This window comes from Trachypithecus francoisi, unplaced genomic scaffold (assembly GCF_009764315.1).
Source record: "Trachypithecus francoisi isolate TF-2019V2 unplaced genomic scaffold, Tfra_2.0 Lachesis_group8, whole genome shotgun sequence".
Lineage (NCBI taxonomy): Eukaryota > Metazoa > Chordata > Mammalia > Primates > Cercopithecidae > Trachypithecus > Trachypithecus francoisi.
This window is the reverse complement of record NW_022681473.1, coordinates 117870561-117883828: the sequence shown is the minus strand read 5'-3', so window position 1 is coordinate 117883828 and position 13268 is coordinate 117870561. Positions and strand designations below refer to the sequence as shown.

Genomic DNA, 13268 nt, shown 5'->3' with positions numbered 1-13268 from the left:
TTTTTAGAAACTTTAGAAGAAAGGACATTTTGACATTTTTCTGGATTAGAGATAGTAACCGTGGTGCCCTGGCTACAATAGTTTCAAAGAATTTTCTCTAGTTAGCTTTGCTGCATCATGACCCAACTTAGTTTATGATGATGATTTTTTTTAAAATTATGGCTTTATTGACTATCCAATAAAGAACTCATGGAACATTAAGTTCAATTTACTTTCCTTCTACTTCTCTTCTGATAATAAACATGCACTTACGTTTGAAATGGCTGTAATCCTTAGGAATGTAATCCTCTTCTGGATGCCTGTCTATCTCCATCCATTTTCATTTAATCACAAGGCTACGCCTGTGAGCAGTGTTATGCGTGAACCTATGAACCCTTGTTCATGTCATTCTCTTTTGTTTTCACGAGATGCCTTTTTAATTAACTGTGACCTTCAGCCCCAAGAGAGGCTTTGCTTAGGAGTAAAATTGTGAAGTATGTTAGCCATTGGGATGGTTTATTCAGATGGCTCCAAATCTCTTTGGAGCCATCTGAATAAAAGGCTTTAGCTAAATTTAAGATTACTATCTTTATTTTCTGTATTAATGAAAGATTATTACTAGCTAAAATGGGAGTTAGCTTTTCTAAAAACTGGTGCTTAGCAGTAGGATAATTTTGCTGTCTAGGCAGGCTATCCAAAGAGCTACTGATAAGTTTTTGTTTGTTTGTTTGTTTGTTTAGACTCTGTTTACAGACCCAGGCCAGGTAGCTTATGTCCAGCAGGATGCTACAGCTCAGCAGGTAATGAATTGTCTTATTCTTGTTTGGGGCTAACACTGTGAATGCCACTGTGCCTGGAATGCCCCCATCCCTTCACGCTGCACCATCTCTACATGTTTGTTTCTTATGTACTAAGAATGTTCTCCAGCTCCTTTAATGAAAACAAAGCAAAATGTAACACAATATTAACATATTTCAATAAGTGTATACTGGAATGATCTGGTAATAGAAAGTGATTTGTCAGAGACATTTTTAAAAATAAGCATATAAACAGAGTATTGGTTCAAGAACCAAGGAATAATCATGAGGTTTAAAAGTGTCTCCCTTTTTGGAAATTGATATAGCTTTTGTGCTTGCTCTATTTTTAAATACTGAAAAAAAGATTCTTGCTTAAATTACATATAAATGTGGTTCCAATTTTCCTCGTGCCAGCTTCTAAAAAGTTGAGTTCTTCTTGGTTTTCTTTTAAAACATTTCTTTCCCATTACCTTCATTCTTCATATATCCTACTTGGCTTTGATGACTTCCTCATTTTTTACAAGAATGTGAAAGTGATAAAGAAGGTGTGGGAGCAGCTGGGCACAGAGGCTCCTGCCTGTAATCCCAGCACTTTCGGAGGCTGAGGTGGGAGAATCATTTGAGACCAGACTGGGCAATAGAGAGAGACCCCATCTCTGCAAAATTTTAAAAATTAGCCAGATGTGGTGGTGTACACCTGTGGTTCCAGCTACTTGGGAGGCTAATGTGGGAGGATCCCTTAAACCCAGAAGTCTGAGGCTGCAGTGAGCTTTGATTATACTACTGCACTCCAGCCTGGGTGGCAGAGTAAGACTCTGTCTCAAAAAATAAACAAACAAAAACCAAATAGGTTTACTTTCATGTGAGGTAGTGTGACTGTAATTTGTCTGTATTACTGAGTGCCATGATTGATTAATAATTAAATTATTCTCATTAAGAAGCACTTTCTGGCCAGGTGTGGTGGCTCACATGTGTAATCCCAGCACTTTTGGAGGCTAAGGCAGGTGGATCACTTGCGGTCAGGAGTTCAAGACCAACCTGGCCAACATGGCGAAACCCCGTCTCTAGTAAAAATACAAAAAACTTAGCCGGGCGTGGTGGCGCATGCCTGTAATCCCAGTTAATTTGGGAGGCCAAGGCACAAGAATCACTTCAACCTGGGAGGTGGAGGTTGCAGTGAGCCAAGATTGTGCCACTGCACTCCAGCCTGGGCGATAAAGCAAGACTCCATCTCAAAAAAAAAATTAATTAATTAATTAATTAATTAAAATTTAAAAGAAGAAGCACTTTCTGCTTTTTTATTTCTTGGTAGAAGATTTGTATGCTTCTGTTTCAAAATTTAGAAAATGAACGCTAGTTGTATTAATATCATCTGAAATATAGGATGGTTGTTAGGAGCCTTTGTTATATCAGTTGGGGTTAAATTCATTCATGACTGGCAGTGAATGGCAATGTGGTGGGGGTCTTTGAACTTAAATGGAACTGTTATTTATTTTAATAATTTTTTGTAATAATTAGGTATATTCTTGACCCAAACCAAACTCATTTCTGTACTTATTGATTCCAACAGGGATGCTACATTGATTCCATCAAGCAAGCAATGAAATATAGATCTATATATATATATAGATATACTATTATATATATTCTTCATTTATTATTTTACATGTAGATTATTTCCTTTTTTTCTTATTTTGCTACTATAAAGAACCCTGCCGTGGATATCATATCAGATTATTTCCTTAGGATAAATACCCCAAAGAGAAATGGTAGAGACAGAAGATATTTGTTTTTTTTTCTTTGTTTTTTTTTTTTTTTTTTGAGACGGAGTCTCGCTCTGTTGCCCAGGCTGGAGTGCAGTGGCCGGATCTCAGCTCACTGCAAGCTCTGCCTCCTGGGTTCATGCCATTCTCCTGCCTCAGCCTCCTGAGTAGCTGGGACTACAGGTGCCCGCTACCACACCCGGCTAATTTTTTTTGTATTTTTTAGTAGAGACGGGGTTTCACCGTGTTAGCCAGGATGGTCTCGATCTCCTGACCTCGTGATCCGCCCGTCTCGGCCTCCCAAAGTGCTGGGATTACAGGCTTGAGCCACCGCGCCCGGCCAGATATTTGTATTTTAAGTTAAGAACCAACCTTTTTGTAAAAGTGGAAAAAGATACAAATATAAAAACCAAACCAATGAAATAAAAACCCAGAATTCTAAATTTGAATTGGAATATGAATATGGATTTGTAATATGTTTTCTCTTAAAAAACATGTTTTCTGATCAGGTGCCTGTAATCCTAGCACTTTGGGAGGCTGAGGCAGGCAGATCACTTGAGACCAGGAGTTCGAGACCAGCCTGGGCAACATGGCAAAACCCTGTCTCTACAAGAAATACAAAAATTACCTGGGTGTGGTGGCTCATGCCTGTAATCCCAGCTACTCTGGAGGCTGAGTTGGGAGAATCACTTGAACCTGGGAGGCGGAGGTTGCATTGAGCTGAGATCGCACCACTGCACTCCAGCCTAGGTGACAGACCAAGACTCTGTCTCAAAAAAACAAAAAACAGGCTGGGCGTGGTGGCTTATGCCCATAATCCCAGCACTTTGGGAAGCCGAGGCAGGTAGATCACCGGAGGTCAGGAGTTCGAGACCACCCTGGCCAATATGGTGAAACCCCGTCTCTACTAAAAATACAAAAATAGGCCGGGCGCGGTGGCTCAAGCCTGTAATCCCAGCACTTTGGGAGGCCGAGACGGGCGGATCACGAGGTCAGGAGATCGAGACCATCCTGGCTAACATGGTGAAACCCCGTCTCTACTAAAAAAATACAAAAAACTAGCCGGGCGAGGTGGCGGGCGCCTGTAGTCCCAGCTACTCGGGAGGCTGAGGCAGGAGAATCGCTTGAACCCAGGAGGTAGAGGTTGCAGTGAGCTGATGTCATACCACTGTGCTTCAGCCTGGGTGACAGAGTGAGACTCTGTCTCAAAAACAAAAGAAAACAAAAAACAAAAAAAAGCAAAAATCCAGTTTTTCTAGTTCTGGCCATTGAAGTAGTTTAGATACGATGATCATCCCAGTAGCAGTGAGTATCCCTAATGCTGCCATGTGTTCTCTTAAATACAATTCACCAGCAAAAGGAATTAGGGCTTTTTGGAGAAATGGCAGATTCTAGCTCTGGGGCAGGGAATGCACCGATGAACTTGGAGCATCTTGTCTTCTCAGAATGCAGGGTTGCTATTAAAAACTTCTGGTTTCCTATGGCAAGAACTTGAAGGGGCCAAAATGGGTCAAATTGACCTGTAAAAAAGGATAACATCTACAATAGATTGAAGTACCTAAATATACGTAAGGTCCACAAGTTCATAGTGATACTAAAAGGTCTTGCTGGATTGGTCACTTTTTGAGGATGCTAGAATTTACCATATTGTTCTAAAAACTGGCAAATGGAGAAAAACAATCCTGCCTGTCTCCTTGAAGGTACTCAGGTAACCAGTTACTTGAGGAGGGAAATTTCATTATTGAAGCATTCCTACTAATAAAAAAATAAAGATGGGATGATTGACTTAGAATATCACCATTTTGCAGCCCCTAATGACATACTGACCTAAGCCATGATTGTCAATGACAGCCTGAAACCATCAGGAAAAAGCTGATGAGGAATGGTGTAATGGATAGATCCAAGTGATAATATCACCAGCAGAGAGACGGCCATTCATGATGTGCCTCCTGGTGCTGTGTACTTCCTGTTGTATTTTTTGTTTGTTTGTTTTTTGTTTTTTTTTTTTGAGATGGAGTCTCGCTCTGTCGCCCAGGCTGGAGTGCAGTGGCCGGATCTCAGCTCACTGCAAGCTCCGCCTCCGGGGTTCACGCCATTCTCCTGCCTCAGCCTCCCGTGTAGCTGGGACTACAGGTGCCCGCCACCTCGCCCGGCTAGTTTTTTGTATTTGTAGTAGAGACGGGGTTTCACCGTGTTAGCCAGGATGGTCTCGATCTCCTGACCTCGTGATCCGCCCGTCTCGGCCTCCCAAAGTGCTGGGATTACAGGCTTGAGCCACCGCGCCCGGCCTTTTTGTATTTTTTTAGTAGAGATGGGGGTTCACCGTGTTAGCCAGGATGGACTCGATCTCCTGACCTCATGATCCACCTGCCTCGGCCTCCCAAGGTGCTGGGATTACAGGCTTGAGCCACCGCGCCCGGCCCTTCCTGTTGTGTTATGTCACGTATGAAGTATGTGTCCCAAAACATCAAACTGGAGGCTGATTAAGTATCTAGATTCAAGCATGGCAGACAAAATGGAACAAATTAAAAGATACACACGAATGCAGTCAGCAGAACCCAGTCTGTGGGAGATTCTCTAGGACAAATGGTTTAGCTTCTTTTCCAAATAAATTGCAAGGGAAAAGAAGAGGAAGGGGGAGCTTACGTATTAAGGGAGACTTCAGAGGCAAATCAGTCAGATGCAATATATGGACCTTGTTTGGATCCTGATTGGAACAAGCCAACTGTAAAAAAATATATGAGGGAATTGGGGAAATCATAACACTAAGTCGATATTTGGTAGTACTAAGAAATGACAGCTGGGGCCGGGCGCAGTGGCTCACGCCTGTAATCCCAGCACTTTGGGAGGCCTAGGTGGGCAGATCACGAGGTCAGGAGATTGAGACCATCCTGGCCAACATGGTGAAACCCTGTCTCTACTAAAAATACATAAATTAGCTGGGTGTGGTGGCGCGTGCCTGTAATTCCAGCTACTTGGGAGGCTGAGGCAGGAGAATCGCTTGAACCAGGGAGCTGGAGGTTGCAGTGAGCCAAGATCACACCACTGCACTGCAGTCTGGTGACAGAGCAAGACTCCATAAAAAAAAAAAAAAAAAAAAAAAAACCACACACACGCAGAAATGATGGCCGGGTACAGTGGATCATGCCTATAATCCCAGCACTTTGGGAAGCCGAGGCAGGTGGATCACCTGAGGTCAGGAGTTTGAGACCAGCCTGGCCAACATGGTGAAACCCCATCTCAACTAAAAATACAATTAGTTGGGTGTGGTGGTGGGTACCTGTAATCCTAGCTATTTGGGAGGCTGAGGCAGGAGAATCACTTGAACCTGGGAGGCGGAGGTTGCAGTGACAGTGAGCCGAGATCGTGCCATTGCACTCCAGCCTGAGCGATAAGAGTGAGACTCCATCTCAAAAAAAAAAGAAAAGACTAATTTTTTGGGGTATGATAAGATATGCAATCTAAAAGTCATTTTGTTGTACTCAACTATTTACAGATGAAAATGTATAATGTCTTAGTTTTGCTTCTAAGTAATCCAATGAGGGAGAAAGTAGGTAGATTAACTGAAATAAGATTGGCCGTGAATTGGCCAGGGACGGTGAATCACATCTATAATACCAGCACTTTGGGATCCCTGAGACAGGAGGACCACTGGAGCCCAGGAGTTAAAGACTAGCCTAGGCAACATAGTGAAGACCCTTGTCTCTACAAAAACTAAAAAAATTAGCCAGGCATGGCGGCATGTATCTGTAATCCCAGCTACTCGGGAGGCTGAGGTGGGAAGATCACTTGAGCCTGGGAGGTTGAGGCTGCAGTGAGCTGTGATTAAGCCACTCTTGCACTCCAGACAGACATTTTATCTCAAAAAAAAAAAAAAAAGTTGATTGGCCATGAATTGATAATTGTTGAGCTGAGTTATGGATACATGAGGTTTATTATACTATTCTATTTGACATTTGTGTGAAATTATTTTGATGATTGATTTTCTAAATTGCTTTTCAGACACTGAAAATGTTTGTATTCCCACCAACAAAATACTGTCCAAGAGTGCCCCATTTCCACACACTCTTGCCACACTGAGTATCTGCATTCTTTTCAAATTTTGCCAATCTCGTAGGCAGATTTGTGTTGTTTTCTTATTAAGGGATAGTTTTAATGAAAGGCTTCGTTGCCATTTGCACTTTAAAGGGCTCTTCATCTTTCCCAATGTCCAGAAACAATCTGCCTGTTTCATGTTGTGCTCAAAAGGAAAGTTGTACTCAGCTCCACAAACCCTGACATTACAAGACAGTGGAACTATTGGCTTAGCATCTTCCTCCGTGGCAGTTTCCTTTCAACCAGCACAGTTGTTATTTCTGGTTATAACACCTCAGCGGTTGTCAGTGTATCTGGTGACCTGGATAAATTCTGGATAGAAAGTTAGATTGAGGGTTTAACACAGATGATGGTTTTTTTTTTTTTTTTGGTTTTGGTTTTCTTCTTAGACAAAAGATTCCTGTTATATTTTCAGTTGTTTTTAGTGGGGGCAAAATGTGCTTGAAGCCTTTTTCAGGTATGCATTCCCTTGTCCTTAAGAAAGGCATCAGTGGTCTCCAGGCATCGTCTCCCCATTGTTTTTGAAAATGAACATGTGTGACTCCCCACACACTGAGAGGAAAATATGCTGCCCTGATAATTGGTCTCAGTAGGAATCAAGAAGCATTCTGTTGTGTGTGCTGCTGTCCAGCGTAGTGGTTTCATGTTTCACTTCTCAGATAAATTGTATCCTGAAATGCATTATGTCCTTTCAGAAATAATTACAGAGAGTGGTATTAAGTGGGAAGGAGAAAGTATACCATAAGTTTATAGATTCTTTTTCCTTTTACTGTATTTTATTGTACATGACAAAATGCACAGGATTAAAATGGTTTTGCTTTGTATTCTCTTCCTCTAAGTGAAACACACACACATTGCTTGCCAACCTACTGCCTGGCGGTGACCTCAGGAGCATGTGTGGTTACCTTGTTGCCCATGTATTCAAAGCGTGGGTGATGTTTACCTCTTCTGCTGCCCTCCTTGAATAGACTGAATTCCCTTGGGCCATTGTCATGTACTGGAAAAAGCAGTGCAGAGTCAGAATTTAAACTTCATCTCTGCCACTTAGGAGGGTTGTAACATCACCTGGCCTCAAAGAAATTCAAATATGTGCCTAGCATCAGTAAACACCAGCTGAATTTGAATTTGTGATTCATTAAATTTGTAATGCATGCCTGTTGTATGTTAAGGTCTGTGTTGTCTAGAAGTATACAGTTCTTACCTAGAAATGATAGTCACCAGCTCTTTCCATTCCTTTTCAACAGTAGTTTGCATGTTTCTGGTAAATATCCAAACTCTGCTTTTAACGTTAGCCCTTGAAGATGATGCTGGAGTGTTTAAGCATTTCCTTTTGCCACAGTCTGTTAGGAGAGAGGTCCAGCATGGGGAAGAGAAGGTTGGTTTTATCTTGATGTCAGCTTTCTCAGCAGTGGCAAGAAGCCAGTCACCTTGCCAAACCAGAGTCTTTCTGACAGCATCTGTTGGGGAAAAATACATTGCGGTTTCACTAGAATAACTGAATTGCTGAATTCATTCTTTCCGGTTGGCTCTGCAGAGCGGATTTATGAGGAGTAGAGGTGCATATATGCTTTGGTTTGTTCAATGTATGATAACATTTATCACTAACCCTGGCCTAATGCTTAAGCACTTAGGACAAGGGGCAATATTGTAAGCTGTGCTCTGAGATGGGGAGCAGGAATACAGTCACTTCCTCACAGGTTCTGTTGAGGAGGTTGAGGGGGAGGTGGCTACAGCAGCTGTACTGCTAAAAGTTCCCTGTGGAGTCCTCAGCCTCACACGGCATTTTATGTTGTTTTTACTGAAGCTGAGGCAGAAGCATCTTCCAGAATTTTGGCCTCCCACGTAAAAGTTTCTAAAAGACCCTGAGTTGCAGAAGTGGAATGTCATGCAAAAGTTAAATGAGCATGTGTTAAGTGTGCGGATGCAGTTTGAGATAGCCGCTTTGATCTGCTTTCTGGAGCCCGAGTGTTTCAAATGTTGGGCAGTGCTCTTACACTGCCGTTGCAGGTCAGGCCCTCAATAAACACACTCAGTACCGTTTCTTTAGAGTTCTTTTTATTATTATTATTTTAGACAGGGCCTTGCTCTGTCACCCAGGCTGGAGTGCACTGGCACCATCACAGCTCACGACAGCCTCAACCTACTGGGCTCAAACGATTCTCCCACGTCAGTCTCCTGAGTAGCTGGGATCACAGGCACATGCCACCACTGCCCAGCTAAATTTTGTATTTTTTGTAGAGACAGGGTTTCACCATGTTGCCTAGGCTAGTCTCGAACTCCTGGGCTCAAGCAATCCTCCTGCCTCAGCCTCCCAGAGTGCTGGGATTACAGGCATAAGCCATCACGCCTGGCCTCTTTTTTTTTTTTTGAGATGGAGTTTCGCTCTTGTCGCCCAGGCTGGAGTGCAATGGCATGATCTCGGCTCACTGCAACTTCTGCCTCCGGGGTTCAAATGATTCTTCTGCCTCAGCCTCCCGAATAGCTGGGATTACAGGTGCCCGCTACCATGCCCAGCTAATTTTTTTTGTATTTTTAGTAGAGATGAGGTGTCACCATGTTGACCAGGCTGGTCTCAAACCCCTGACCTCAGGTGATCTGCCCACCTTGGCCTCCCAAAGTGCTGGGATTACAGGCATGAGCCACCATGCCCAGCCACACCCAGCCTCTTTTTAGAGTTTGATAAGTTCTTCGATTAAGATGCACTGCAGGAAAAGGATGTCTCTGAATAGCCACAAAGACTTCCTCTAGATGCCTGAAGGGACTGATGCCATTTCCCAAAAGGCCAAATATATTTCAACAAATTAATCTTCATTGAAGACCTACTTTATGCTCAGCAATCTTTTAAATTTGAGGAGAAAGTATATGATACCATCATGGTCCTTAAAGAACTTAGGATGACAATGATTGATACTAAGCACTTACTAAATGCTATATACTCTGCTACTGACCTTATATACATATTGTTTCACTTAGTACTTACAGAACCTGAGGCATGTATTACTGTGTCCATTTTACAGACAAAGAAACTGAGGTTCAGAGAAGTATAGTAACTTGCTAAGTGGCAGGGCAAGGATTTTACTCTAAATGCCTGACTCCAAAGCCCATAGTCTACTTCCCTGAGGTGCAGTTGGAGAGGCAAGATGGACTCATGTGAAAACACATACTTATCACCAAAATAGATGGTGTCTGGCAATGGATGCAAAGCTGTAGGGATAGTTAATGTGTGAGATGTCTGGATCTAGAGTCTAAAGATCTTGGCAGACGGGAAGAACAGATAAAAGTAGTGAAATGAAATTTACTGGAGATAAATGCAAACTCCCCCATTTAAGTAAAAATCAGCTCTTGAAGTCCTGAGGAGGGGAAAAATGGTTTAATAGCACTCTATGTGGGGAAAAAAGGACTTAGGAATTTTAGTTATCTGCAGGTTCAAGATGGGTCTGCAGTAGAACAATGTGGCCAACGTAAACACGAATGCACCCTGATGTTGTATTAATAAAAATATGGAATCCACTGCAAAATAAATGAAGACAAAAGATGATCAGGGAGCTGGGAGTTTGGTCATTTGAGAAATGACTGAATGAATTAGGGGTTTTTGGCCTTCAGCTATTTGATTCTTGTGGCGGAAGGGTTGCACTTATTCTACCGACCTCCAGAGGAAAGTCCTGGGCCCCGACCAAAGCGTGGAAGATCTGGGCTCCACAGAAAATGTCATAGCACTATTCCAGAATGATTCAGGCTGCCTGGTGAGGTCATGAAGTGTGGAAGCAGACGCTGAGTGCTGTTGTGAGAGGGATTCTATGGCTCCAAGGGCTGCAGGAGTTCAGAGTAGAGGAGACTCAGGGAGGGCTGGAGGCATCAGAGGCGGTTCACTGGGAAACTGGAATGTGGTAGGATTTAGCAGGTTGCTGAGGAAAGAGTATTCTAGGTGAGGAAAACAACATATGAGAAGATGAAGGGAGTGGCGTCTTTAAAAGCTTCCTTTATTTATTAACTAGGACATGGCTTGAGTATGACCTTGGGCTAATTGGGCAGGAGGAGCAAGATTGAATAAAGGGATTCTAGGCCAGTGTATAATCCCATAACACTTAGACCGGAGGCAGGAGAACTTTTTCAGGTACCATTTTTATTTTCTGCCAGGACATTCGATAAGAGAGCATTAACCTAATACATGACCCCAGCTGTGGCTTATTTGCAGGAGACTGACTTCAGCATGATGACACAAACAGGCATCTCATCTCTTTTATTCTTACTTAAAAACCTCAGCCTGCCTGAGCTGTTGAAAAGGAGAGCTGTGAGCTATTGAACTTTGTTAACCATGCGTTGCACGACATGTTGAGTTTTAAAAGACAAGTGGTTGACGATCGTCAACTCATGTCCCCCCTCCACTGTGGTGAGACCACTCTGGAAAGGCGAGAGGGACCCCCCACCCCAGGTTTAGCTCAGATGTGGAAACCAATAGTACCTCACATGTGCACACATCGAAACGGTCTGTTGCTTACCTATTCGAAGTCTCTGGGAGACAGGGCAGGCCTCTCAAGCAGTGTGAAACGGCCTGAATGAGCCAGGAAGAGACCAGGTTTTCCTGAGTGTAAGGCGTGGGGTCAGTGCGCAGGTGGCCAGGGCCTTGCCAGTTTTGAGTCTCCCCCGCTGCCAAAGGAGGGAGCACCTGAGCCTTCTTAGCAGCCTGCCCAGGTGTGGGACAGAAGGGGCAGAGGGAGGCGGGGGTTCGAGGTTGTGAGCAGTCAGATCAAAAATGAAGCCAGCTCTTCCTCACAGCCTGTAGAGGGAAGTCATTTTTCCAGGGCCTGGAAGGAGTTGGTACAAAGACTAGATTCCTCCCAGCCCTTTGCACCCTGTTTCTGCCAGCGGGCACCAGTGAACCGAAAGCAGGTGTCCATGTCTGCTTACTCTGTGCCTTCATCTTTTGCCCAGGCCTCATTGCCAGTGCATAACCAGGTGCTGCCTTCCATCGAGAGTGTGGATGGCTCCGACCCTTTGGCAACTCTGCAGACCCCTCTAGGCAGACTGGAGGCCAAAGAGGAAGAGGATGAGGATGAGGATGAGGACACTGAGGAAGATGAGGAAGAAGACGGAGAGGACACAGATCTGGATGACTGGGAGCCAGACCCGCCCCGGCCCTTCGACCCGCACGACTTATGTAAGTGTGGGCACTGGACTCCCCCAGGGAAGCTGTGTCCGTCTTGTGTGTGTGTGTGTGTGTGTTTGCCTGTGTGTGTGTGAACATAGCTCCCATGAACCAGGTCCTTCCGTGTGCAGCCACTGTGCCACATTCTCTGCTTGCATCATCCCACCTGGCCTTCACTGCAGCCCTTTGAGAGACACTCTTCTTCGTTTTCTGATTTTACTGATGAGAAAACTGAAGCTCAGAAGGTTGGGAAACTCACTCAGGGTCACATAGGGACGAAGGGGCATCAGGCAGCCAAGCCGAGGTCTCTCACACCAGAGCTTCAGCTACCAAACCACCACGGTAGATTTGCCCGATCCTGCGCTCTTCAGCCACTTCAGCTTTAACACGTTTGCCTTGCTGCTTTGCCTCTTCCATGATAGCCTTTTAAGAATGCTGTTCTATCCCAGGCGTGAGTGCCCTGCGTCTGCTACCTCCTTCATGCCCCCCGTGGCCCTACCATGAGGTGGGTAGCTTTCCCAGGGCTGTGCCAATAATTTGAGGGTCAGGACTCCAGCTCAGGCAGTCTAGCCCCTTGGCAGTGGAATAGTTTTATTGAGATAATTGGCATACTATAAAATTCACCTCTTTTGTCTCATCAGATAGTGCAACATTTAGCCTGATAAGCTCTTTTTACTCTTCAGACATGTTGTAATTGATTTGTAAATGTAGTGGCCACTATTCAAAGGACTCTCCAGCAGAGAAGTCAGTCATGGCCTGCTGGTTGTTTGTGACAGGCATAAGCAAATTCTGTCTGATGTTAGAGGAGAATTACAGGATTTTTCCTGTAATCTCGGTGCACTGCAACCTCTGCCACCCGGATTCAAGCGATTCTCCTGCCTCAGCCTCCTGAGTAGCTGGGACTACAGGTGTAGCTGGGACTACTGGTCTACCAGAGAGAATGAATTACCATTGAATGGGTAGCACCATTAGGAGTACATTGAATTTTGGCTTGAAAACGCAGTTGGGGATTTTTCAGGTCAGAATTTTTTACCTCATATCAAGTTATACTGAGGAACTGGACTTTTCTTCAAGACTCTCTCTCTCTTGCAGGGTGTGAAGAGTGCAATAACGCGCATTCTTCAGTGTGCCCAAAGCATGGCCCCTTGCACCCGATCCCCAACCGGCCGGTGCTCACCCGTGCGAGGGCGAGCCTCCCCCTGGTGCTCTACATAGACAGGTTTCTGGGCGGGGTGTTCTCCAAGCGGCGCATCCCCAAGCGTACCCAGTTTGGCCCCGTGGAGGGGCCTCTCGTCAGGGGCTCGGAGCTGAAAGACTGTTATATTCACCTCAAGGTAATTTATGCTTTATCATACCTCACTCCTGTTCTTCAGCAGTGTTCCGAGGAGCACTGCGTTGTCTACTGAGTCTCTTATTCCTGTTTCTTAGCGGTTGTTTGCTAGTATTCTTCTTTCTATCTTAATTTGGTTGAATGGAAACTCACTAATG

At 44.3% G+C, this 13268-nt stretch overlaps 1 protein-coding gene across 5 annotated transcripts in view; it reads left to right on the top strand.

The window, feature by feature from the left end:
• The window catches only part of PRDM10 (PR/SET domain 10), a 103936-nt gene that overhangs the window by 45304 nt on the left and 45364 nt on the right, over nt 1–13268 (top strand). For all 5 annotated transcript variants that reach the window (XM_033204306.1, XM_033204307.1, XM_033204305.1 and 2 more), the window contains exons 4-6: nt 720–779; nt 11567–11792; nt 12873–13114. In XM_033204306.1, the coding sequence (XP_033060197.1) occupies nt 720–779; nt 11567–11792; nt 12873–13114 (528 nt within the window). The remainder of the gene's footprint in view (nt 1–719; nt 780–11566; nt 11793–12872; nt 13115–13268) is intronic.